The sequence below is a fragment of the Sphaeramia orbicularis genome, chromosome 12 (genome assembly GCF_902148855.1).
Source record: "Sphaeramia orbicularis chromosome 12, fSphaOr1.1, whole genome shotgun sequence".
Classification (NCBI taxonomy): domain Eukaryota; kingdom Metazoa; phylum Chordata; class Actinopteri; order Kurtiformes; family Apogonidae; genus Sphaeramia; species Sphaeramia orbicularis.
In genome coordinates, this window is record NC_043968.1 from 69171229 (window position 1) to 69199086 (window position 27858).

The following is a 27858-nucleotide window of genomic DNA, read 5'->3' on the forward strand; positions in this document are numbered from 1 at the left end:
TTTCCATCCACTGTCATTGATCCAACTCCTTGGGTTTTACTGGTGAATCAGTGTTGTAGAAGATAACAGCGTTTCCATGTTCACTACGTAGCCTTTGAACGTCCAAATTGGTCATATCTGATTACCATGAAACGATGACAAACTGCATTTTACACCAATTATTTACATGTATTGATAGGATTAGTGGATCAACAGTGATTTAACTTTCTATGTCAGTAAGTGATTTTGGCTGCCAGTGGATGTTTGGGTCTTTATGGGTTAATGTCATCGCTGATTCCATTAAACAATTTATGGTACTATACTTGGAGTAGTAAAGAACCTTCACAGTCTGTGAATTGCAGAGTGTTCACATCTGGATCTACTTTTGCGTGATGCCAAGGAAAAGAAGGAAAAATAACATCTAATCCCTTACTGTCATCAGCTTTCAGACTTAAAGAATGAATGGGAGGTTGTGAGGGGAAAGGGGAGTGTCACTGGCTTCTACCCCTAAGTGTCAATTACCACTGTTTGATGTTCTCACTTGAGCTGAGCGATTCCTTCTCATTTAATCTTTCAACCACAAAGCAACACACCACGCAAATAAGAAAAAAAGTAACAGAAAAAAGGGAAGGAGGTGGAGAAACAGGAGTAAATGCTACTACAGTGTTTCACTTGGACAACAAAGCCACATGTTACCATGGATGAATTCACATCTACCTACTGATGCACTGGAGTATCTAGTACCTTTACCAGAACAAAGACCAAATATTGTGTTTTACAGAAGAATGATACGATTGTCTTTTAACCCATAAAGACCTAGTGATACTTTTGTGGTAGTTCCAGTTTCTCTATATTTAAGCTTTCTTAAATTATTTATCACTATTTATTATAATATCATCCTCTGTATTTTGTGTTTTTTCAGCAAAAATCAGGTATTTTCCTAGATAAAATGTATTTATCATGCAGATTTTCATAAAAGCTCAGATTTAAGTTGAGGGTTATTATATCAAAAACAGAAAAAAAACTGAGGAAATAGTGACTTATCTGAGAAAAAATATCATTAACTGAACTTAAAATAAGTGTGTCCATCCACTGTCATTGATCCAGGTCCATGGGTTTAACTGGTGAATCAATGTTGTAAAAGATGACCGTGTTTACAAGTTCACTACGGAGCCTCTGAAAGTCCAAATGGGTCATATCTGATGACCATGAAAAGATGACAAACTGCATTTTACACCAGTTATTTACATGGATTGATAGGATTAGTGGATTAACAGGTATTAAACATTCTACATCAGCAGATGAATTTGGTTTCCAGTGGGTATTTGGGTCTTTACGGGTTAAGATACAAAAAAGTCTGTGCTCCAAAATATAAAGAAACTAGGAGGCACGCATTCATTTATGAAGTGAAAATACTGAGGCGTTGTATACACTATGCTGCATCGCAGGTTGTCAGACTCAGTGGTAACCTACAGGCAAACCCAGATTAATGAATCTTTATGGTCAGAAAGAAAACACCATCGCCCACACACACAGGAACAAATGTATAAACATACTAATGATGTTTAAGTTACAATCACACACTCCCACTCCTATACATGCACAGTACATAAGTACACATACTGTACATAAACACACAAACTAAATGAATGAAAGGAAAGGCTACCATGTATATAGAGGGGTAACAAATCAAAGGGCAAACCTGACAGGAGTGGTCTCCAGGATAATAACAGCCCTAGTCATAGGTCATGAGGGGTTACAGTGGTTTGATGAAAATGATGTGAATCACATGTACTGTCCTTCAGAGCCAACAGATCCGACCTATTTGGACACCGATGGGAGGTTTTGGACCGATGTCTCAGACAGTGCTCTCTACCTCCATCATTAAAACATCAAATAAAGGAATTTCACTTAGCAGAATGGTATTAAGACCCAGGGCAATATTGGTCTACTCAACTGGAAACACTGACTTTTAGGGAAAACAATAGATCCAAAAATATAAAACATGCATCTACAATCACCTATAAGGCTACTGAATTTTGTTGGAAGTTCAGTTCCACAAATCATTAGCCTCATAGCATAATTGGCTAAGTCATACACTATAGGGACAAAAGTATTGGGACATGTTGAATTCAGGTATGTCTTTTCTAACTGATCTGGGATACAAAACAACAATGACAAATGTCATAATATAATTTTATATTGTGATAAACATCATTGCATTGGTTAGTTTTGTTTGTTGTCTTTGTTATCTTTGCTTATAAAATGCCTCAGAGATGGTTTTTACTTAATTTCTCTCAGCATTGATTTTGTTTTTGTTTTTTTATCTATGACTATGATTTTAAATGTTCTACCTCTAAATTTCTAAAAAATATCTTTCATGCTCTGACAGTAAATAATAATTTTCTACCACCAACAACCATCTACTTAATTCACACCTCACTTAGGAAGAAAAATCTCCCATTAAACTTTAAGGAAACATTGATGTTTATAAACTATATGAACAAAAATATTGGGACACACCATGGATACAGCTGTAAGATGTCCTGTTCATGCTGATGTGAGATATAAACATCAATATTATTAATCAATATGATATTTATCATAATATAAAATTATATTATGATATTTGTCACTATTGTTTTGTAGCCCAGACCCCTGTTAGAAAAGAAACACCTGAATTCAACGTGTCTCAATTCTTTTGTCCATATAACATATGACTTAGGCAGTTATGCTATGAGGCTAATGACATGCTGATGCATTGACTGGCCTGACTTACTGGTTGAACCATACTGATAATGCAAAATTCTATTGCATGTATGATACTGGCCTCTTAATCAACTGCCAGCTTTTTCCTGACGCAAACTATTGTTATTAAACAGCCCTTTTAATGTTCACTATCAATAGACTTCAGTATATTTTTGTAGAATCAATGATGAGGCCAACTGAAGTCGTTCTGTTGTCATATGGTGACCAATCACCTTACTAAGACGCTTTATGATGCTGTTTCCTTTCATTCCTCACCTGTCTGTCCACATTGCAAGGAAATATCACAGAAAATTTCAATTTCCTTAATAGGCAGAACATGACTACCTTGTCCTCTGTGTAATCTGTGTGTGACAGAATTGAGCCTGTGCATAATTCTTTAATGTGGTTGCCTTACTGTGTGAGTCAATAAGACACTGGCAGACCGCTGAAAGGGTGGGTGGTAACTCTATATGCAACAGTGTGTAAACAGGCTCAAGGGTGGCCCAAGAGCCCAATTACATGCACTTCTTGAGGCAAAACAGACACTGAAAAGAAAAGGTATCACCACCATGCTTTCACAAAAAAGTCCTGTTGGCTGTGGCTAGCCAGTTTTATTTTCTTCTACAGCTCATTTCACCCCAGATTACATCTGTAAACAATTGCATTTGATGAAAGATTTGGTACTATCAAGTCTACGTCTAGAGATGAGGTAACTAGTTTGGAGAAATAGACACAGTCTCCTTCAAAAGAAAAGGAATTGTACTTACTGTATGTGGATAAATGAACTGTATATTTAACACTGGGGGAAAAGTGACTGTTTTTTATAGGGTAAAATGAATGTGGACTGCATTTTTTTGCATTAAAGGCGTGGCATGTCACTTTACCTCTATGCTATAAACAATGACAGCTCTTGCTTTGTTTAATAAATGTGTTGCTTATGCAACCCTCGCCTGTCACCGAGAATAGTGAAGAGACAAATGGAATGAATTTCCTCACTGCTGATCTTTCACTGCCTTTGTTAATTAAAATGTCTTTGTGGACTGGTTGCAGTATAATTACTCATCAGGGACATATCCCCTTTGGCTGGGGTTATGTTGCCCAGGCAACAGAGCAAAGGTGTCAAATATATTCCATGGTAATTTAATAGAGATGTTGCAATTTGATGTTTCCGCTGTTGTTATTGTGTTATGTCAATAACTGAAAATACTACATATACTGTCAGTTTACTCACACATCATTTATTAAAAAAGTAAAGTGCCTTCAAGGTAACATTAAACTTTTTTTTCCCTAATTTTTTTTTAAAGCAACAGTTCCAATTCCCTATCAATAGACTGAAATACAATTCTACATATTTAATATAATCACAAAGATTTGATACATTCTTTGTGTTGAAATTTCCAGAACACAGAAGAACAGTTTCTTCTCAGGCAGACGCAGTATGTGTGAACCTTCTGACTCACTCAATTTGTGTGCAGCAGTGTTGCATAAACACTCTCTAGAAAAGCTATCCTGACATCTAGTGGCCAATATCTGTAACTACAGCATTATCTTTAAAATGTCTAAAATGAGTGCCATCTTGTGAATGTTTGTTAAATGCAGTTACAACTTATGGGCAATACCTCAGTTTTCTCTGCAGTTCTTTAATTACTGTATTGCTCTTGACTTGGATTTGAACTTATCATAAAGTTGTTGATCTTTTTCAGTTAGAAACACACCGTAATAAAGTAGATCTCTGAGCTAAACTTATAAAGTCTATTTTTACTACCTGCAAGCTATGAAAAGGTAAACGTGCTAAATTCATATTGAGTAAGCGGCTGTTGCAGAAAGAAACCTGAAATATTAAGAGCGACTGTGAGATGTGGACAGGCCCACTAAACAGCCAATCAAAAAACACGCTTCAGAGCGGTGCGTGTGACGTCACAACCCGGCTGTGCGTACGTGACGTCGTCAACACTGCAGTCTCTCACTAGCAGCTGCAGTAGCAGAAACACAGCACGCCCATCTAAGCCTCTATACGTTCAACCTGCTAACACTGAGGAAAAGGTAAAGTTTTACAATAAAATGCAAAACACGAACACTGAAATAAGCCGACTATCTGATTTTCGATTGTACGTTTATCAAAAGCAGGTTTATGACGAAAAACACTGTCATTGCCTCGTTGTGTTAACAGAAAGTGTGTTAACGTTTGTTACGAGGACAGGCCTCCAGATTATTAGTACTAAACTAGGGACGTGGCTGTGTTCATGGTTTTATTATTATAAACTGCAATGCCAGCGTGTTATTAAGCAGTTAAAGAGCGCCACGGAGCAGTTAGCAGCTACCATTTAGCTTGCTGCTCACGTAAGGCCGAGTGGCTATGAAGTTAGCTTCCTGCAACATAACAACTTGTCTGTTATTGTTAGCTTAGTGCCACAGTTATCTATGTGCTAGTGTTAAAACTGAAGTCTTGAAGAATTTAAGTTGAGAGACATCAGGTAATGGCGTTACCTTTCCAGTTACATTCTGTTGACAATTTGTTGTTACTTTCATTAATGCAACTAACTTTCGGCCTTGTGGTTATGTTAGCCATGTTGTACTTGGAGCTGCCCATGCTGCATGATAGTAAATGTTCCAGGAATACGAGCTGCAAAACTGTCTTTGCTATTTGGTGGCAATGTCTCAGACAATAGCCTTGTTTTGTCTCAGTCTAAGTGTCAGAGAGATGTCAGTGAAGTTGTCTTTGAACATGTTTTGCTGCTGCATTAAACTATACCCTACTGCTATTCATGTTAGAGTGAAACATTAATTGCAAGTGTCATTCACATAACTATGAGATCTTCTGTGTTTTACTGTCAGTATAATTTCACACGTGAAACGTAGTAAAATAAGAGTCTTGTATGATGATGATGTAAATATTTAATTTTTAATTCAAATTCTTTATTTCTGTAGGCCTAAATATTTATATAAATACCAAAGTTCTTATTTTTGCCCTTATAAGTTTAATTTTCACATGTGTGGTTTTTACCCTTGGCCCTTGCCGCAGGGTATTGTCATCAGTTTGTTGTCTGTCTGTCTATCCATATGTGCAAAAACTTTGGTGTGGACCAGTGGTTCTCAACCGGGGGGGGGGCAGGCAGCAGATAGTCAATGATAAGGTCAGGGAAGCTCACTACATTACTTGTAGAATTATGTATTAAGGTCTGTGAGCGGACCTTGCAAAATTGTTTGGACTGAAGGCCATGGGTGTTCAAGTGCCGGAGTTTCAAGTGCTCAAGTTATGTTTCTGCCTTTCTTTCTCTCTGTGATTGCTTATTGTATGTTGCTGCTGTTAACTGTGGAATTTCCCCATGGTGGGATAAATAAAGTCTAATCTCATTGTATTTTCTTTTCTCTTTGATAGGCACCAATTATAATGGCAGCCACAACTTCTCCGCTGGACCCAGACCTGATGAGGGAGGTCCTTGAATGCCCAATCTGCCTGGAGACATACAACCAGGAACAAATGAGACCCAAACTCCTGCAGTGTGGACACACAGTGTGTCGGCAGTGTTTAGAGAAACTGTTAGCAAACACCATCAATGGTGTTCGTTGCCCTTTCTGCAGTAAGGTCTCAAGGATGAGTAATATTTCCCAGTTGGCTGATAATCTGACCGTGCTCAAGATCATTGACTGCACTACCTCCTGCAGCGCTGCTGCTGCTGCCCTCATGTGCAAGTCCTGCTGCAACCGTCTGCCACGACAGTACTGCCACGACTGTACTACAGTCCTCTGCGAGTTATGTAAAGAGGAGGATCACATGCATCAGGGCCATACTGTCCAGCCAATCAGAGTGGCTGCTGAACAGCGTCGCAAAGAACTGGGTGGCAAGCTGGAAGCACTACGTGAAGTAATGGGTGAAATCCAGAAGAAAAAGACAGCTATAGAAAACATTTCCAAGTCACTGAGACTAAAATACCGTGCAGTGCAGCAGGAGTACGCCGCAGCTGAGTTACGCCTTCAAGACGAGCTCAGCAGGTCTCGAAGGACATTCACAACTACCATGACAGAACTGGAAAAGCTCAATGGGCAGGTCCTGGAGGAACAGACATACCTCCTTAATATAGCAGAAGTTAAAGTTGTGTCACGTTGTGATTATCTTACCATGCGAGTCAGGCAGAGTGACACTGCCTTGCTAAAGGATGATGGTGCAGGCAGCGATGATGATGAGGAACTGGACATTAGGAGCAGCTTGCCCACTGTGTTCAAGTTGCAAGAGCCAGAGCTGATCTTAACAGAGCACCCTAAAGCTCTAGAAATAGGAAAATTGACTACAAACACTTCCACTGTCAACACAGATGATGAAGAAAGTGGGTTGGAGATGGCACTTCAGGGGGATGTAGAGGGAGCAGTTGGGCCAGTAAGGGCTACAGGGGGTGCAATGGGGGCTTCGGTGGATCTCTATCGAGATATTGACATGGTTGCAGCTGTAGAGGAAGCGGTATGTGGCTCACCAGGAACCTTTAAGTCAAAGTCAATGGATGCAGGTGGGGGCTCACCTGGAGGGGCCACAGCAAGTGCGGGCCCTCCAGTCTGTCAGTTTGTGAAAAGGATGGGCTGCAAAGGAACTCTTCCTGGCATGTTCAATTTACCTGTCAGCATATGTGTAACCCACCAAGGCGAGGTCCTTGTGGCAGACCGTGGAAACTACCGTATTCAGATCTTTAATCGGAAAGGTTTTCAGCGTGAAATCAGGCGCAATGCCAGTAGCATTGATAACTTTGTCCTGAGCTTTCTGGGTGCTGATTTGCCCAACCTCATCCCATTATCCATTGCTGTAACTCCTCAAGGACTGATTGGAGTTACTGATAACTATGACAACTCAGTGAAAGTCTACACTATGGATGGACACTGTGTGGCTTGCCACAAGAATCAGCTGATCAAACCCTGGGGTATTACTGCCATGCCTTCTGGCCAGTTTGTTGTGTCTGACGTGGAAGGCGGCAAGCTCTGGTGTTTGGCAGTGGATCGCAATGTGGGTGTAGTCAGCTACAACCGGCTGTGCTCTGCTGTGCGGCCAAAGTTTGTGACATGCGATCCAGCTGGAACAGTGTATTTCACCCAGGGCTTGGCCCTTAACTTTGAGAAACGCCACAATGAGCCACACTTGGAGGGTGGCTTTTCCATTGGCTCAGTGAGTACAGATGGCCAGCTCGGCAAGCAGCTCAGCCACTTCTTCTCAGAGACAGAGGACTTCCGCTGTATCACCGGTATGTGTGTGGATGCCAACGGAGACTTGTTGGTAACCGACAGCGGCAGGAAAGAAATCCTCCAGTTTCCCAAAGAGGGTGGTTTCAAAATTCTCATCCAGGATGGACTCACCTGCCCCGTGGGAGTTGCCACCACTCAGAAAGGACAGCTGCTTGTCCTGGACTGTTGGGACCACTGTGTCAAAGTGTACACATACATTCAAAGAAGGCACTCCTCAACTTCATAGAGGAACAATCCAATCTGTCTGAGAGGCTGAGACGTTATGTGATGAAAGTTTGTGAGAGGTAGAAAAAAACATAATCAGTTTTGGCTGCAGTCCAAGCAATCTTCACTCTGGCTTTCATTGAGTGCTCAAAATATTTAAGACCTGATTTCTTCTGGTTTGAGTCACTTAATTGCCCAATTAATTTTAGTTGTGATACATACAGCAAAAAAACAGCCACTTAAGCTGCCTATAACCTGATTATTTCAATGGATCACATCATGAAAGCAGACCTTATAACACTTTTACAGCTACAAACAGATACACGTTGTCGCATTACAGTGAGTGAAAAAAGCCATCGTGTCAAAGCTAATGCAAGCACAAGATACACATATCTTTCCATCTTCCCTTACTGGTTGCTGTATCTACCAGGTCAGTGTCAGTGTGTGATGCATGGCTTTAACGGATTTGGCTCAGCTTTGCAAACAGAAAGTGGGAGGAAGGTGAGTAGAAAGAGAAGTTGTATTAACATATGAAATAAAGCATACTGAGGCTCATGCCCTGTGAAGCACTTTATTATTGACACATCACTGTTTCTTAATATTAGGTTTTAGTAGCACACACTAACACTTATGCTGAATGCAGCTGGCAGCTTTAAGATTTACTGTGGCTAATGGCAGATCAGTAAGCAAATATGAACTCTGATGAAGGTGCATTCAGGGACATTCAGGGAACATGACGTAGGATTATATTTAAAATATTTGCAGAGAAAGCGTGAGTTGGATTTGAACATCTCCAGACTCCAGTTAAATCTGGAGATCAGAGTGAATAACGTGTTGCCCTCTGTCTCGTATGTGAATGACATATAGAGAAGTAAAGTCCTGCCCCTTCCACTGTGACCCAGGTACATCAGGAAAAAAAAAATATAACAGTCAATGTTTTTTTTTTTTTTTTGATCCCAAGATGTTTGTCAAATTAAAAAGATAGTTTATAAGTCGGTACAATAGGAGTGTGTTTGGCCTTTGGTATTTTGCAGTTGTAAAATACAGTCATCTGTTCTCTCCGACCACGTGAATTTCAATATTGTTAACCCCATTGCATACTTGCCCCAGTCATATTTTTGGCCAAATTGTGATATCTACAAAAAAAAATGTATCAGCTGTGTTAGGAGAGTAAAATTACACATATATCACAATTTGGCCAAAAATATGACTATGAGACAAACGATATTCTAAAAGGAATGTGTGGAATTGTGTCCCAGTGACGTTAAAAAAACGGAACCACTGCAGGTTTAAGTGTGAAACAGCTCAGTGAACTGCATCTTGTCACCAACAGCAGTCTCAGCACATTCCATCTATGTCTTCAAGATCAAGTGAATAATCATTTTAAGAAGAGGTGAAAATGATCACCTTCAGGGGCTTTTAGCAGACTAATGAAGGAGAAAGTGGAATGACGTCATTTACAGGCACGTTTTGGTGTGTAGTCTTTCTAATTATGCATTTTCAGCCTGTTACTTCAACTGTTTCACAGCTGTGATTTTCTAAACTCGAAAATAAATCTTGTATTGTTAAACTCATAGCATAATTAGTGAAGTCATACACTATATAGACAAAAATATTGGGACGTAGTGAATTCAGACGTTTCTTTTCTCTCAGGGTTCTGGGGTACAAAACAATGACGACAAATTTTGTTATATAGTTTTATATTGTGATAAATGTCATTGATTATGAATATTTATGTTTATATGTCTAATCAGCAAGAACAGGACACCTTATAGCTGTAGCCATGATGTGTCCCAATATTTTTGTCCATATACTTTCTAAACATCAATATTTCTTTAAAGTTTAATGGGAGATTTTTCTTCCTAAGTGAGATGTGAAGAAAGTAGATGGTTAGTTGTGGTAGAAAAGTATTATTTACAGTCAGAGCATGAAAAATATTTTAGAAATTTAAGAGGTAGAACATTTAGAATCATAGTCATGGATAAAAAAAAAGAAATGTTGAAAGAAATTAAGTAAAAACCATGTCTTAGGCATTTTGGAAACAAAGATATCAATTTAAACCAAACTAACCAATCCAATGCAATGATATTTATCACAATATAAAACTATTTTATGGCATTTGTCATTATTGTTTTATAGCCCAGATCCCTGTTAGAATAGAAACACATGAATACTTTTGTTCAGGTGTCCCAATACTTTTGTCCACGTGGCATATGACTTGGGCAATTATGCTATGAGACTAACAATTTGACAAATGTGTAAATACATAATTAAGAGAAGGATCAAAAAATGCTTTGTGTCTGCATTGACTACTGCACATATTTTTTTTTTTTCTGATAGAAGCTCGCATTTGACACAGTGGAGGGGGTGTCACTTTGCGTTTTCATTGATGTTGTTTGGATTTTAATAGTTGTGTAGATTTATAACACAAAATGACCACTATACAGTAGATAACTAGTCTGTATATTTTTGTTAAAACTGCTTGGTGGTTAGTGGGTTAGGGGTTATTAATTTGTAGATCATATTAATAATTTCTTATTTCTGCTACTTTTGAAGCCTGCATGGCTGTCCTGTGCACATCACAAGTAGAGTAAATATTTGAGATCATAATAGATTCTTATTTTATTGAGGCTTCTGCTTTAGGTAACTCAACAAGATAAAATCCTTTTAATTTTCTGGAAACCTGTATTACATGGACTGTATCCATTAATAGTCTGTTGTTGAAGTTTAAGGTTCTTTGTATCTTGTATTGTTCTAAGAAGCAAAGGTCCTTTGCTGTTGTTTTCCTACAGATTTAACCTTCAGCTGCTCCATATACCATCTTATGAATTTTTTTTTTTTTTAATTGCAGTGCTGGAATGCCCTGCTCTAATATATTAAGCGTATACACCTTGAATGTTTACACTAAACTTTGTCCGGATACGATGTTTATTTCAGAGAAGGTGTCCAATGCAGTTGTTTTTCTCAATTTTAGGGATCAGTGGCCGTTTTCAGCATAGCGCCGCTAGGATAACGTTGAGTGGACACACCAGCATCACACGCCAAACCTGGCTTTGTTACACTTGGCTGCTTCCAAGTTTCAAAGTCTCCCTCAGGTTTTATTCAACATTACAAGACAACTGGATTAAAGCCCGATAGATGTGGCAGCAGCCATATGCAGGGTTGTGCTACTTCATGGTAGTGTTACTCAACATTAGAACTTGGGTCCAAAAATGAGCTTTTCAATTTATTCTTCTACAATGTTTGATTTAGATCATTTAAATTCATATCAAGCATTAGAAGGACAATAATCTTTCAGGTAAAGTAATAATGAAAGACACCTTTAATCATAATATTTAGTGGCCTAAATGGGTTGTCAAGTTAATCATTGAAACCCTCCTGTTTATATGATGTGCAACTATATTGATAGTGAAGTCATAGACAATAAAAAAAAAAACTAAGGCAATAGTTATCTTCCAGTCCAGACTGTTTTATAGAAGTACTGCATTCTGACTCAGTCTCAGCCTTAATACTAAGTGGTGAATTCACAAAGCTGACCTTAACTCTGCACCTGGAGTCTTGTTAAACTTATAAATAAACCTAGCTGAGACTCCATGCATATTGGAAACAGTAAGTGTTTGTAATAGTTCTATATGTAAAACATATCAGAGAGAGATAAAAAAAACTTAAGGATCAGGTAAGGTCTGTCAGTCATTTTCCCTGATCTGTTTCATTGTAGGCCATATTGCTTTATAAAGATATTGATCAATTAGCATAAATAATAATAATAGCTGTATTTTAACCTTGCCATCCAAAGCCTTCCTTCTTTTCGGTTTTGTTACAGTGCTTACACTTTATCTAAGTGAATCACGGGAAGTAGTCATCAGTAGAAATGTCAGACTTCTATAGTGACAGAAAAACATACAGAAAATGCTAGAAAAATGAAGTGTCCTTGTGTCTGTGTGCTGAACATCACATGATCTGAACACGGTTTACTTAATTTATTAATGTGTTATTTCCCTATGTACTCCTGTTCACAGTTCAGACTGTTCCATTCTAATACTGCAATACATCAACGAACCAAACTTCCATGTCCTTCAGGTGTTACTGTGTTCATGTCCTTTGAAGGCTGTGAATTTTACAATGTGTTCAACACATTACAGACATCTCTGTGTAGTTAAATCCATGTTTGTATTGTTGATTATCTGAGTGCAATAAACAATTACGAAACAAACCCATGAAAATATCAAGCAGTTTTTGTTTGTATTACTCTGAATTTAGCCTTCACTAAAATAGTGTCATGTCATAATTTCGTTGTGGTTGCTGAATCTACCATTTTCAGATGTAAAAAGTCTTTTTGATGCAAAAATTTTAGTTTCAATCCACAATTTAAAGCTGAAATGTTTAAACTACTTCTCAGTGTCTCTTAGGGAAGTGATTCTCAACTGGTGAGTTGCAACCCAAAATTGGGTTGCAAACCTGTTTTCAGTGGGTCACAGGCCTTTGGGCAAAAAATTATGTTAAGAAACAAATCCAGTGCTTCATTTTTACGACGCTGAGCACCACCCATTCACACTCCCCAACAGTAGGTGGCAGTAATGCCAATTAACACCAGACAGCATAAAAGAAGACCCAAAAGTTTCTAGTCATATGGTGAAACTCAGGTATGACGACTCCATTAGATATGGTTTTACCTACATTGAGGACAAAAACCTCAGTATGTTTAATTTTTGAATAAGTGACTGGTGACTGGTTTTGGTTAAAATGTACCTAATTTAGTGTTCAAGGGAGTATTTCCATATTTAGCATCACCACCTGCTGGACAGTTTGGTTTATCATTCAACTTGTCTTCTGTGTTTTCATACTGTGATATTCTGTATTATCTCAGGTTCAAAACACACCATCTTTTTATTAAATACATTTGAGAGGTTTAACTAATTAATTTGGGTGACGGCCTGTCATTGAAGGGTGATAGTGAGTCCTGAAGCCAGACCAGGTGAGAACCACTGCCTTAGGGATTCACATCCTTCACATCCATCTTAACCTTTTTCACTCCTGATGAGTTTTTCTCAATTTCATCTGTAATGAAATTCACAAAACAACACTAAACCTGACAGATTTAGACAAGGACACTGAAGAACAATAATAAAAACAAAGTCACGATTGTCATTCATTTTTCACACAATAATTAACTAATGTCTGGTTTAGTTTATATACTTAAAGATTGTGAATGGTCATGGAAATGTCAAGTTTTATGTAGCCAAGTGAAAGAAATACTGAACTATACACACGCACGCATACACACACATTTCTGAGAACTTTGAGATGCAGTGGAAACACAAACCACACATATTACCAGGGATTCTTTTAACAGGTAAATCCATTTAGTAAAAATATTCAAAGTTCTTGGGGTAATTTGACTTTTTGCTTTAAATGCACAATAAAAATCTTAATTCTACATATTTTCTCTGTTCTGTTATACAATAGATTGGAGTCAGTGAGCCTGTTTACATGCACACCAGTACTCCGATCATTGTCCGATTTCTGGAGTTATCAGATAATTTAAGTGACCATGTAAACAATATAATCTGATATACTTTATCAGATAAGAGCAGTAATATGACTATGAGAAATCAGACTAACACACCTGGATTACAGTTGTCCGATTACTCCCAGTTATTGGACTTTTATGGTTATTTAAACAGACTGTATAAGCCACAAGGTGTCATTGGCGAGTCATTTATTTTTCTGTTGGTTTTCCTTATAAATTTTCTTATAAGAAACCAAGACATTGCACTTTTCTGCCATTGGGGAAGTAGGGGCTACAGATGGAAATGAGCAAGAATGTTATAATCTGGTACAGAGCATCTCTACTCTGTATTTAATGATTTCTTTACATGGTCCCTGCCTCATAATAATAATAATAAAGTAAGTTGTTGGTACATTGTTCAACAGTATTCATGGAAATGGATCTAGATTGGTTCCTTCTTTCATTTGACTGCTCCAGACCAGTCCAGGAATGATAATGGTGATACTCTGATGGTTAAAACTGCTGACTAGTGAGAAGCAGAAAACAGATCCACAGATATCCTAGTTAATGATAGCATTTGTTAAAGGTCAGACCAGCAGCTGTGATGTATATTTCCATGTTTTCATTGGCTGATGGAGCAGACGCTGCTCTGTGATGTTGCCTCAACCTCTGTGCTCATTCTATACATTTTATTTGAGGAGACAGCTCATACTGTGTTGGAAGGGTCTTCATCTGTAGCGTTACATCTGTGCTCTGGTTTTTTTTCACTAGACAGAACCCCATATGTTCTACTCATGACCCCCTCCAGAATTTTGGCTCACATGATCTTCCTGCTAAAGGCTGATAAATATGTAGGCTGTATCCATTTAGTCATACATACAATGTGTAATATTTCATTAGAATGAAAACCTCTGTGCCTCATGGATATTAAAGCACAGTTTCATTTAAAAAGCAGCTTTAAATGCTCCTTTTCTCTTCAGTTTTCTGTGTCTTAGTAGGTAATCCCATGTACTTTGAGACCCTGCCACCCTGTCAATCAACCACACAGCAAGTCTAGACTGAAAATCACAAGTTTCCTGGATCACAGACACCAACGTGAAACTATACATATATAGATAGAGAGAGAGAGAGGGAGAGAGAGAGAGAGATACACAGACAGACAGACAGACAGACAGACAGACCGACCGACCGACAGATAGATACATAGATAGACAGATAGATAGATAGATAGATAGATATGCACACCCAAAGTGCTTTACATTATTGATCCATTATTCATTCCCTCTCACTTTCTGGTGGTGGTAAACTACATTTGTGTCCACAGCTGTCCTGGGGCAGGCTGATGGAAACATGGCTGCCAGTTCACACCAAACGGTCCCTCTGATCACCACCAAACATTCATATGCATTCATACACCAGTGTGAGTGACACTGGAGGTAAGGAGGGTGAAGTGTCTGACTAGGACAGAACAGAACCGCCAACCCTTCGGTTATTGGACGACCCACTGTACCTCCTGAACCACAGCCACCCCACAGAAGTGGTCACATTAGTGACATTAAATTGTATTCATTTTATTAGAGTATGATAATAAGAAAATGACAGTTTTAGGTGATTTGAAGCATTTATAATGTTATTTTTGCTCCAACCCCCCCCCCCCCCCCCCCCCCTTCATTTTTTCTGGATCAGCCACTGTGAAATATCAGAAGGCAGGATTTTACCAGAGCTCAAAGATACTTTTGAGATGCTGTTAGGTCATGTGGATGTTTCATTTAATTTGTGCACTGTATGCTCAACAAGGATGCAAATTAGAGAACTTTAAAAATAGTAAAACCCAGTTCTGTTTATATTCCAAGGAAATACTGTTAAGGGCTTAAATGTAGTGTTTGTATCTCAGATCTCTCCCTTGCGCATGTGGTCGAATGCTTTGATTTGAAAAGGTTCAATTGGATACTAGCCCACTTATCCATGTGACTGTTCAGGCAGAGCTCAGCCTTTTTTCTCTTGACCTTTCCTTCCTTCCTTCCTTCCTTCCTTCCTTCCTTCCTTCCTTCCTTCCTTCCTTCCTTCCTTCCTTCCTCCCTCCCTCCCTCCCTCCCTCCCTCCCTCCCTTCCTTCCTTCCTTCCTTCCTTCCTTCCTTCCTGCCTACCTGTCAGTCTGCTCACCTTTCTGGTACTGCAGCCAGAGCTGCTGCTGGGCCTTCTTGCTGGGGAAGTAGATGCTGCAGCTGAGCTCAGATCCGTACAGGGCTTCAGATACATAGTGGCTGCCGTAGTGCTCGAGAAAATCCAGCAGCTCGTCACGTGTGCTCTCAGCTGACAGGGTTTTCAGAACCTTGGAGAATCCTGACAGGTCAAGAAAGATAAGGATTTTGTGCACATGAAGATGGTATGAACGAGCTGATTGTTAGTTTTCCTTAGTGCAGTGATACCTTAACTCACAAGTTTAATTCGTTCCACGACTCGTAACTCAATTTGCTTGAATGTCAAATCAATTTTCCCCATTGAAATTAATCAAAACGCCATTAATCCATTCCAGCCCCATAAGTCGAAATGCGTGGAAATAATGTGTAGCATATCCAAAACTTATTTCTAACCTATGAGTAATGTGCTTTGAACCTACTGTATGCGTAACTTATATTGAACTTATCTCCAACGTATGTTGACGTATGTAGATGTATTTTACGTGTTCTGGACAACCTCTTTTCACTTCTTCCAGACATGTGACAAAGCATTTCATTTCATTTCATTCATTGTTGTACAGCTGGAGATAATACCTGTAATACCTAATATCATCATAATCTTCAAATTTAGAATTACATTTTAAAAACTGACAAACTAAAATAAAATGAATTTACATTAAATACTCAATACACATTTTTTTTTTTTTACTGGCTACGACAACTAGCGGCGGCATATCTGAAGCCCACTTGTAACTCAGATTTTGACTCGCAACTCAAAGCAAAAAACTGACTCAAATAACTCAGAAAACTTGTAAGATTGTGCACTCATAAGTCAAGGTACCACTGTATTCTTTATGCTAATAGCATCTTTCCTACATTGTGTACTACAACCCTGAATTCATTTATTTAACTCAGGGTGTCAAACATAAGGCCCATGGACCAAAACTGGCCTGCTAGAGGTTCCAATATGGTCTGTGGGATGAATTTGTGAAGTGCAAAAGAAAAAAAAAAGTCAATAGTGTCAATATTCTGCCTGTTACTAAATATTTTGTGCCTTTGTAGATCCACTATCATCTAGAAGTTATTGTAAACCTCATAACATAATTGCCTAAGTCATATTTTTGGCCAAATTGGGATATCTGCGTAAAATGAAGTGACAGTGCTTGGAGAGTGAAGTTAAACAGATATCACAATTTGGCCAAAAATATGACTTGGGCAGTTTTGCTATGAGGCTAATGTTTAAAGTACATTTGTAAGCCATAATACTGTTCAAATTGCATGTATTCTTCTTAAGAAATGCTAGGTTTTCATTTATTTATGTGAAAGGATAGTTTGTACATGTTTTCATCCTTTACTGTTCGGCACTAAAGCATAGAGAAACAATTTGGAGTTATCATATTTCTAAGTTATTGTGCTATTATTTTACTGGTCAGACCCCCTGGAGATCAAATTGGGCAGTAAGTGGCCCCTGAACTAAAATGAGTTTGACACCTCTGATTTAACTGACAACAGATACAAAAACAGTACTTAACTAAAGTTTGCAAATATTGAACAAATGCAGATTTTGATGCCTCAGGATACAGACCTATTCACTACTGTGTTTCGTTGGCCTTCCTTTTTATTACAGTTTTTACTCATCTGTTCCCCTTCTGCAGGTAGACTTGGTGTCCAATCCTGCTTTTTCTAAGACTTGAGTTGCTCAACAGGCCTTGGTGGATGATGGTTGTTTGATTCTCCTCCTAATCAGAATTGGGGAACTGAATCACAGTGTTTACCACTTAAAACTTACGTGACTAAAACTGACAAAAGACTTGACGTAACTTAGCCAAAGCAGTAGTATTTACTGTGACCTCCCTTTGCACTCAACATGCATTGAACCCTTTTCTTCAGACAATATGTGATTTACTGTATTCAATTTGTGATGTTTTACACTAGGTTTCATTTAACTCATGTCAGAAGTTTCTAACTGTTCATGCTGCTTCTTGTCATGGGGTCAGAGGTCATAGTAAACAGTGACTTCACCTTTATAACCATTTTAGTTCAGGTTTCTTGTATGCCTTTTCAGGCTTTGCACATGTTTCCTGCATTTTGTTATTGAAAAGAGAATGACAAATAACGAAAAAGAAAAAATAAAATAAAATAAATGAATAAATAATAATAATAATAAATAAAATGAAACAAAATAAAAAAAATAAATATAATAAAATAATAAATGTTGCATAATTATGCGATGACACCACAGCTCTTTTGGTTTTTGAAGAAAAGAAAACATTGCAGTTCTGCACGCCTGCTTGCATAGATTAAATATTAACATGACGATATGCAAAATGTATATAAAGACTGGTAAAATTCAGTAAAACCAATGACATAACTCTCACTATGCTGTATATAATGGACACACTTACCTGTAGATAAAGTGATGGAGCTGAGTTTGACTTTGTACAGATTGCTGCGCACTCTCCAGTGTTGGACCATGGGATACCCCACCGCCTCACTGAACTGAGCATCCCCTAAGAAAGACAGAAAAGAAGACCACCAATACAATTTCAAAGACATTACAAAACTATGATTTGTAGGGAGCAGCTAAAATTCAAAATAAATGAATAGATGAATTTCTTCATTTCATCTTGTCTGCTTATCGAAGATCCAGCGTTATCTATTATTGCCTTAACATCGTTTATTGTTGTGGCCTATATCCCAGCTGCTCCCAGATCAATGGCAGATATATAGTGCAGCTTGAGCTCCAATTGGATTGTTGACATTGGAAGTGGGAGCAATCTTCCCTTTCTCTGCAATTCAATTACCGAACTTTCACACTAGTTTAGAACTTAAGTCAGAAAAGTTAACAGCAAGGAGGGAAAAAAAAAAACCTACTGCTTATGGGAACCTTGATTCTCTGGCTCTGCAAATTGTTTTATACCTAAGACATTCCCACACAATATTGGTAAAAGCTGAGATCCAGTACAAAAAAAAATCTCAGGGGTCAGTGTGGACCAAATGCCAATTTAGCTAATGGAAGGATTAGGGAGCAGAGGTGGAGGGTGTTTGAAGCCAAATGTCTGAGTGCCCCCCCCCCCCCCCCCCCCCCCCCCCCCATGGGAATGAACAGCACGGTCAAGAACAGGATAAAAGGATGAAATGGGAGGTGAAGTGCAAATCCTCCTTGCTTATATTTGTGTGTCCTTGTACATGTGCTCTTCATATGTGTAATGGTTTTGGTGTGTTACGACCCCAAAATAATCCACATATCTGACATATTTAAGCCATAAAGACCCAGCACTACTTTTGCTGCAGTTCCCATTTTTTTTTTCTCTCTCTCTTTAACCTTAAGTGATTTATAACCATTTATTATAATATTATCCTCTGTATTTTGCATTTTTTTCTGTGTAAATCATGTATTTTCCTGTATTTAATTCACTGATCATGTAGATGTTTCTTAAAGCTTACATTAAAGGTGAGGGTGATTATATCCAAAACAGGCAAATCTGAAGAAAAAGTGACTTTTTCAGTAAAATCTATCAATAACTGAACATAAAAGAAGTGTGTCATTGATCAAACTCCATGGGTTTTACTAGTGAATTAATGTTGTAGAAGGTGACAGTGTTTCCACATTTACTAAGGAGCCTCTGAATGTCCAAATGGGTCATATCTGATGACCATGAAAAGATAACAAACTGTATTTTATTTCAACTATTTACAGATATTGATAGGATTAGTGGATCAACAGGTATTAAACATTTTACATCAGATGGTTTGGGTCTTTATGGGTTAACATATTAACATACTGATATATATTTAATGACAATTACACACAATTTTATTTTTGCACACTTATGTATATTTCTTTAATTATCATATTGATAATATATTGTCTAGAACATAATTGTACAAACTGCTGTTCTAATTGTATGTCTTAATAGAGTGTTTTATATATATTGTATTGATCATTTCTTTCCTGCTACTTTTTATTATAGCCTACTTGAATGGAGTGACTGGAACATGAAACAATTTCCCCCTAGGATTAATAAAGTATTCTGATTCTGATTTGATGTTGAACACTGGAATATACAAAGAAAAAGAACCTTTTTATGAAACACTGTTGTAGTTACCAGTTACTACATTAAATATTGTTACAGCTGCATAGTCCTACTGTTCATGTCCTATTGTCCTCTGGTAATGATGGTAGAAAACGTAACAGTCTCAGTCTCTGCCTATATTTAAATTACGTCCAAAAACACACTTTTTCTCATTGGCTTTTAATCAATGAGTGACATGTTTCTTTTTGTGTGTGTGTGTGTGTGTGTAAGATAAATACAGCTAAATACAGCATCATATATATATATATATATATATATATATATATATATATATATATATATATATATATATATATATATATATATATATATATATGATGCTGTATCTGATTATCTGATTTTAAGTTGTCTTTGTTTTTATGATGGTTGTATTTTGTTGTTCTTAGCCCACTTTGCACCCTGTGTTACCTCTGTAATCACTGTTTTTACTTATTTAATCCCTGGTTTTATTGTTTGTGTACGGCACTTTGGCCAGCTGTAAAGTTCTTAAAGTGCATTATAAATAAAGTTGGTATGGTATGGTACGAGTATAGATATGCTGGTGTTCCTTTGTTAAAGGCAATTCCACATCAAGAAAGAAAACAATAGCGATAAGGAATGACATGTTTCACATCGTTCCAATTCAACTTAAAGGATCTGAAGTCACAACTGTAAGAACTAACAATATCCCTTTTAGAGAAATTTGGTAAATAATGAACAGCCCAAACCTTGTTTCCGTAAAATAATGAACAAATTTTAAGCGAACTTTTGAAAAGATGCAAAAAAGAACCTTGAGGTGAATGAAGCAGACACAGTTGTGTGATCAGAATTAATGAACATAAACATCTGCAAAGATGAACACCTTTTTTCAAAATCATCCCTGGGGCAAAAAATCCTTAATTCTCTTTCAGCATATTGTAATTCAAGGGGTGTGGAAGGACATGAGATGTTTGCTGTTGAAAAGCTACGATCTATGACACAGACTTTTTTCTAATCACAGCCATTTTCAGGCAGGTAGGCGGGTTAAATAAGTGACTGACAGCTTCCACCACCAATCACTGATTAGAGTCCAATTGTTTTCTCTGTGTCCATAACAACATGAAATGGTTTGAGGTTCTCGATCATTATAGTCTTTTCATTTGGACTGAGAGGACAGAGCTCGTTCAGCTTTAAATGTTTGCTCGATAGATTTTTTTTTTCCTAAACAGATGTTTATATTTTAGTAGACACTTTCCATATTTCCTGGGTATTACTACTATGGAGTTTCAGTAATTTGTGACAATACTATTTTTTGTTTGCCCTCATGATACTTATTCATTTATTTTTATAGGTTTTATATTTCTTTTCGGCTTCTCTAGTTCTTAGTTTTAGAAATCTTCTATGTAGGACATTTTTCTTTTTGCATGCATGTTATTTTCCCTCACATGCATTTACATGTTTTCAAAACAAAACAAAACTGCTGAACTTATGATCTTTCTTTATTTTTTTGTTTTTGTTTTTTGTTTTTTTTGGGGGGAGTATACTTTTTTCCATAATCATTTTGTAAAGTGAAACAGCCAGTCAAGATAATATCTGAAAGCACATGGAATCATTCTCAGCATCACAGGTTAGGACTGCACTTCATATGCTGTAGGTTTTACGTCTTTGACTCTTGACTGTTTTCTGACCCTCTTGTTGATTAGATTGGACTTTATGGGTTATTCTTTTTTTTTTTTTTTTTAAATGATGATCATACTCATCATTACAGTTCTTGGTATGGAGCCATTGAGCAAGTCTAGATGTGTTTGTTCCATATTTTGACTGAAAATGACTCCCTCACCTGTGAGAAGCTGCAGGTTAGGTAGGGGCTCTGACAGCACCCCCCGACACTGTTCCTCCACGGGCAGGGGAATAACCATTAGACCGTCTGCGAGCTGAGGAAAGTCCTTAATGAAGTTGTTGTCCCTGAGGAGGTGAACGAGAAAAAGAAAGAAACAAGAAAGAATGGATGTAAATGTAGTGTTGTATTATCATGTATCTGAGTAAAGTCAGTAACAACCAGCCTCCATCAGACATAGAATAGAATAGAATAGAATAGAATAGATCTTTGTTGACACTGTTACAGGAACAGTGAAAACCATTTTAGCAGTTCTGTTTCTTGTTTAGCACTTAAAGTACCAAAAAAAAAACCCAACTACATAACAATATCACACAAATATATACCGAAAAATATTGACAATATACAAAAACTATAAAGAAATATTAAAATATGCAAATAGCCAACTCTATAGTACAACTCTATACTACGGATAAAAGAAATATATACAACATATAGGGATATATATATATATACAGGTAGAATGCGATATGTACATGGTAAAACTGAAAAGAAGGTGCATGTGTTGTGATTATTGCACTGAGGTACAGTGACACACGACCATTATGCACCTCCTCACTGCATAACTGTAACGGCATTGCACTGCCACTACTATTGTAAATACTGTGGTACCTTGGCTTTTGAGTTTAATTTGTTCTGTGATCGAGCTCGTAACTCAGTTTGCCCATATATAAAACCAGTTTTCCCCATTGAAATTAATTGAAATGCCATTAATCCGTTCTAGCCCCATAAGTTGAAGTACGTTGAGATAATATCTAGTGTATCCAAAACCTATTTCTACTCTATGTGTAACTTATATTAAACTTATCTCCAACACATATTGACGTATGCACATGTATTTAACGTGTTCTGGACGACCTCTTTTCACCTCTTCCAGACATGCAGCAAAGCATTTCAGCACCTCCCCTCTAGACAGTGACCAGACTTAGTTGTGCAGCAGGAGACAATACCTGTAATACCTAATATCATCATAATCTTCAAATTTAGAATTACATTTAAAAATCTAATGAACTAAAATAAGATAAATTTTAATTAAATACATCATAACTTTTTTCATAAAAATGGGGTTGACAGGAGGAACCTGTCAGTACTCCTCAAGATGCCGTGGTGAGCAGAGAGATGGAGGATCCACCACCAGAGTACCTACGAGCTGTCCTCCAACAGTTTTCTTTTTATTGGTTACGATAACTAGCAGCAGCATATCTAAGGTTCGCTAATAACTTTTGACTTGCAACTCAAAGCAAAAAAATCGACCGAGCAACGGTTCATAACTCGGAAAACTCTTAAGTTGGTGCACTCATAAGTCAAGGTACCACTGCGTTTAAAAACAAAGAGAGAAAAATGGTATTTCAGCCCTCTGTATGTCAATCAAGTCATTCATTCATTTTCTGAACCCGCTTTATCCTCAAGAGGGTTGTGGGGGGTACTGGAGTCTATCCCAGCTACTTATGGGTGAGGGCAGGATACACCCTAGACGAGTCACCTGTTCATCGCAGGGCCGACATATAGAGACAAACAACCAATCACTCTCACATTCACACCTATGGGCAATTTTAGGTTGACCAGTTAACCTATCAGTGCATGTTTTTGGATTGTGGGAGGAAGTCGGAGTACCCATAGAGAACCCACACAAACACGGAGAGAACATGCATACTCCAAACAGAAAGGAATCGAACCCAGGACCTTCTTGATGAGAGGCGACAGTGCTAACCACTGCACCACCTTAACCTAGTTAATCAATGAAATTTTCACATCATAACAAAAGTTATCTGATGACACTTTACATAGAGTTGGTCTAAACCAGACTTTTAAGCCCACTCTGTCATGCGTCGTCATTTGTGTTGATTTACTTTAGGGTTTTGGTTTTGTCTCATGCTGTTTTATTTTGGTGATGGTGGTCACCTTCCTGTTTTTGTCTGCACTCTGTCTGTCTTGTCATTGTCTCCCCTAATTCCCTCATTGCTTGCACCTGGTGTTCCTCCTGTGTTCCACCCACACCTGAATGTGATTCCTCCTTCCCCTATACAGGGGTTGGACAAAATAATGGAAACACCTTCACCTCAAGATGATAATGCCCCAATCCATACAGCTAGAATTGTTAAAGAATGGCATGAGGAACATTCTAATGAAGTTGAGCATCTCGTATGGCCGGCACAGTCCCCAGACCTCAACATTATTGAGCATTTATGGTCAGTTTTAGAGATTCAAGTAAGACATCGATTTCCACCGCCATCGTCTCTAAAAGAGTTGGAGGGTATTCTAACTGAAGAATGGCTTAAAATTCCTTTGGAAACAATTCACAAGTTGTATGAATCAATACCTCGGAGAATTGAGGCTGTAATTGCCGCAAAAGGCGGACCTACACCATATTAAATTATAATTTGTTGATTTTTTAAGGTGTTTCCATTATTTTGTCCAACCCCTGTATATTCTCCTCTCTCCCTTTGTCTGTTGTCAGTGCATTGTGTCTGTGTCTATGAGAAGAACTCCTTTTGTTAAGTATCTTGAATCTTGATCCATATGTTTTGTATATCAGGTTTTTAGTTTAGTATAGAGTGCGTTGTGCTTCCTCCCTTTGTTCATCCATTTTTGCCTTTTTGTGTATTTGTTAAAATAAATCCTTTTTACCACTGACCCTTGAGAGTCTTGTGCATTTGGGTCCACGCTGAGTGTCGTGCCGTAACACATTCACAGACACCAACAGAATCCTTCAGGAGCAAACACGTGACAGGGGAAGGAAAAACTTCCTTTATCAGACAGAGACCTGGAGCAGACCCAGACTCGTGAGGATGGTTGTCTGCTTTGACCAGTTGGGGTTAAAGAGAGAGGGTTAAAGAAAGAGAGAGAGAGTGATTGGGGTGGAGACACATGGTTGCACAGCAACCTGCACTCCAACTGTTACAAAACATAACATGCTCGCATTTGAAAACCCTCGGCCTTCAGTCCACGTCAAAGTTTTTGCACATACAGTATGGACGGATGACAAACAGATGACAATACCCTGCGTCAAGGGCCCAGGGTAACTAGAACTGCTGTTGCTAGTATAACTACCAATAACTAGTACAAATACCCATAACTGTTAATAGTACTACTCCAAATACAAGCATCATCAGTGGACATATAACTACTGCAGCTGTTTTACCGACAACAGAAACCTATATATGTAACTGTATAATAAACATTATCACAACTACACGGATAAATGAGTAATAACGATGAAGGCAGGACAGAAGCAGAACCACAGCAGCAGGTCCTGAGCATCTAGTGAACTGACAATAAAAAAAAATCTTTGAATCTTTTCCGTATGAGGTCTGAACACTTCCACCACCACTGCTTTTGTGTATGTGAATCTGTTTAGGAACACAGATCTAGAACGGACCACATCTCAAGACAAAAAAAACATATCATACATACAGGGGTTGGACAAAATAATGGAAACACCTTAAAAAATCAACAAAATATAATTTAATATGGTGTAGGTCCGCCTTTTGCGGCAATTACAGCCTCAATTCTCCGAGGTATTGATTCATACAACTTGTGAATTGTTTCCAAAGGAATTTTAAGCCATTCTTCAGTTAGAATACCCTCCAACTCTTTTAGAGACGATGGCGGTGGAAATCGACGTCTTACTTGAATCTCTAAAACTGACCATAAATGCTCAATAATGTTGAGGTCTGGGGACTGTGCCGGCCATACAAGATGCTCAACTTCATTAGAATGTTCCTCATGCCATTCTTTAACAATTCTAGCTGTATGGATTGGGGCATTATCATCTTGAGGTGAAGGTGTTTCCATTATTTTGTCCAACCCCTGTATATGAGAGGTAATTCTGAACTGACAGTGTGAAGACTGCTTTAACCCATAAAGACCCAAGCATTCATCACCAACCAAAACCATCAACTGATCTAAACTGTTTAATACCTGTTGATCCACTAATCCTATTAATACATGTAAATTATTGGTGTAAAATGTAGTTATTCATCTTTTCAGGGTCATCAGATATGACCCATTTGGACGTTCAGAGGCGCCGTAGTGAACATGGAAACACCGTCATCTTCTACAACATTGATTCACCAGTAAAACCAATGCAGTTGGATCAATGACAGTGGATGGAAATGCTTGTTTTATATTCAGTTAATGATAGATTTTACTGAAAAACGTCACTTTTTCTGCAGTTTTCTTTCCTTTTGATAAAATGCCCCCAACTTTAACCTGAGCTTTTATGAACATCTTCATGATCAGTAAATTAAATATAGGAAAATACCTGATTTATACTGATAAAACACAAAGTACAGAAGATAATATTATAATAAATGGTGATGAATCACTTAAGAAAAGTCAGATATAGAGAAAATTCATTTGGGAACTGACACAAATGTAGCGCTGGGCCTTTATGGCTTAATGACTATAAGTATATTTTCCACTAAACCCTCTGTATGAGGTTCAACAGTCTAAGGCACGGCTACAAATTTTAAACAGTAGAAAACCAGCTCATATATATATATATGTCTACAATCCTGGCATGTTCTAGCACCGTGTCCAGGTGTTGGTATCCTCAATCATTCACAGACAGGGATTTGGAGGTCACACGGGTTTTTTCTTGAATAATTATCCCTTTTTTTTTTTTTTTATAACATATTCACAGAGGAAGGGATTAATATTATAAGCAAAACACCTATTATGTTTCTATAATGAATGCAGACACATATATCTTTAAATCATACCCTGTTCGGAAAAAGCTACAAGGCTGAAATAGTTGGTGAATGTGTGCTCGGCAGGCTGGTGTCCCCCAGCTTGAGGGCAAAACAGAGAGCTGCAGGCAAAGATAAGAACAAACACCTGGGGGAAACTTTTTATTTATCTCTGCTAAAAAAGAACACTAAAGGAAAACAAGATAATGCAAAAGGATGAATGAAAAGTAAGAAAAACTAGACAGGCTACATCAAACATTTCTCCTAATCTTTGTAGGTGCCTGTGATATGTGAACAAAAGCAGACGCATAATAATATTTGACAGGGTTTTTTTAAATTCTTAATCGTCTCCCCTGGACACTTTGCTCATTACATAGCTTAAGAATACACGTATGGATCAGATTCCCATCCCTAAGTGGAGCTACTCCAAATACTTCAGCCATAGTAGTCATGCTAATAATGGGAGGCTAAAGTTAGCATTAAAGCTGAAAAAAGCTTTTGGAAATATTTAAAACATCTCATTATGAAAAGCCGCTGTTTGCAACCAGCTCACCATATTTACAACAGTTACTATTACTATTATGACTCTTAAAGCCAACAGACAGTGTTTGACTTCTATCTGACTGCCCCTTTGAACCTCATAATAAAACACAGCAGACACACACAAGAAAAGTCACTTTTTACATTTCTGTCCTTTCCAAAGCTTTCACTAAAACTAGACAAATTTTATATCAGCATGTCTTCCCCCACTGTAGAAAGAGTCTGGTGATGAAATACTACTGCTGAGATTGAGACACCTGGATCTGAAAGCTAAGCCAAATTTAAGTGTAACTCCTGCTTGCAATGGAGTGAATAAAAACACAAAGGTTCTGTGTTGGTGACTGATATTCCCAGTGGTGCATTAACACCACCAAAGCATCTGTCTTGTGTATTTAGCCAGTTTCATTAGTCTAATGTTCACAAACCTTTTGGTCGTTAATTTTGTGGAGTTTGAACTGAAATATCCTACATCCAAAAAGTCACTCCAACATCTCACAGTGATTTCAGGTCACTGGAACAGCCCTACAGATACTACTGGGCTTATGTTGAAAGACCACATATCTGATTTACCGTATTGGAGACCAGTGTTGTATAGTAACAAAGTAATAATACTTCACTACTGTACTCAAGTATGTTTTGGGAGAATTTGTACTGTACTGAGTATTTTTTATTCTGTTTACGTTCACTTTTACCTCTCTACATTTCCTAAGTTAATTGCATACTTCTACTCTAATACATTTTAATGCACATTATTGTTAATTGTTACAAAAAAAATAAATGAAAGGAAATTAGGTGTTTTCACCACTGAAATTACCGGCGACTGCAACAA

At 37.8% G+C, this 27858-nt stretch overlaps 2 protein-coding genes across 2 annotated transcripts in view; one reads left to right on the forward strand and one right to left on the reverse strand.

Moving 5' to 3' along the window:
• astn2 (astrotactin 2) overlaps positions 1–27858 on the reverse strand; it is an 824937-nt gene that overhangs the window by 84976 nt on the left and 712103 nt on the right. The window contains exons 16-18 of the mRNA XM_030148576.1: positions 21742–21866; positions 18252–18356; positions 15830–16009 (exon numbers count right to left, since the gene is read on the reverse strand). Coding sequence (XP_030004436.1) covers positions 15830–16009; positions 18252–18356; positions 21742–21866 — 410 coding nt within the window. The remainder of the gene's footprint in view (positions 1–15829; positions 16010–18251; positions 18357–21741; positions 21867–27858) is intronic.
• Positions 4687–9419, forward strand: trim32 (tripartite motif containing 32). Its single transcript, XM_030148574.1, has 2 exons — positions 4687–4770; positions 6107–9419. Exon 2 carries the CDS (start codon positions 6119–6121, stop codon positions 8177–8179), a length of 2061 nt encoding a protein of 686 aa, XP_030004434.1. The 5' UTR covers positions 4687–4770; positions 6107–6118; the 3' UTR covers positions 8180–9419.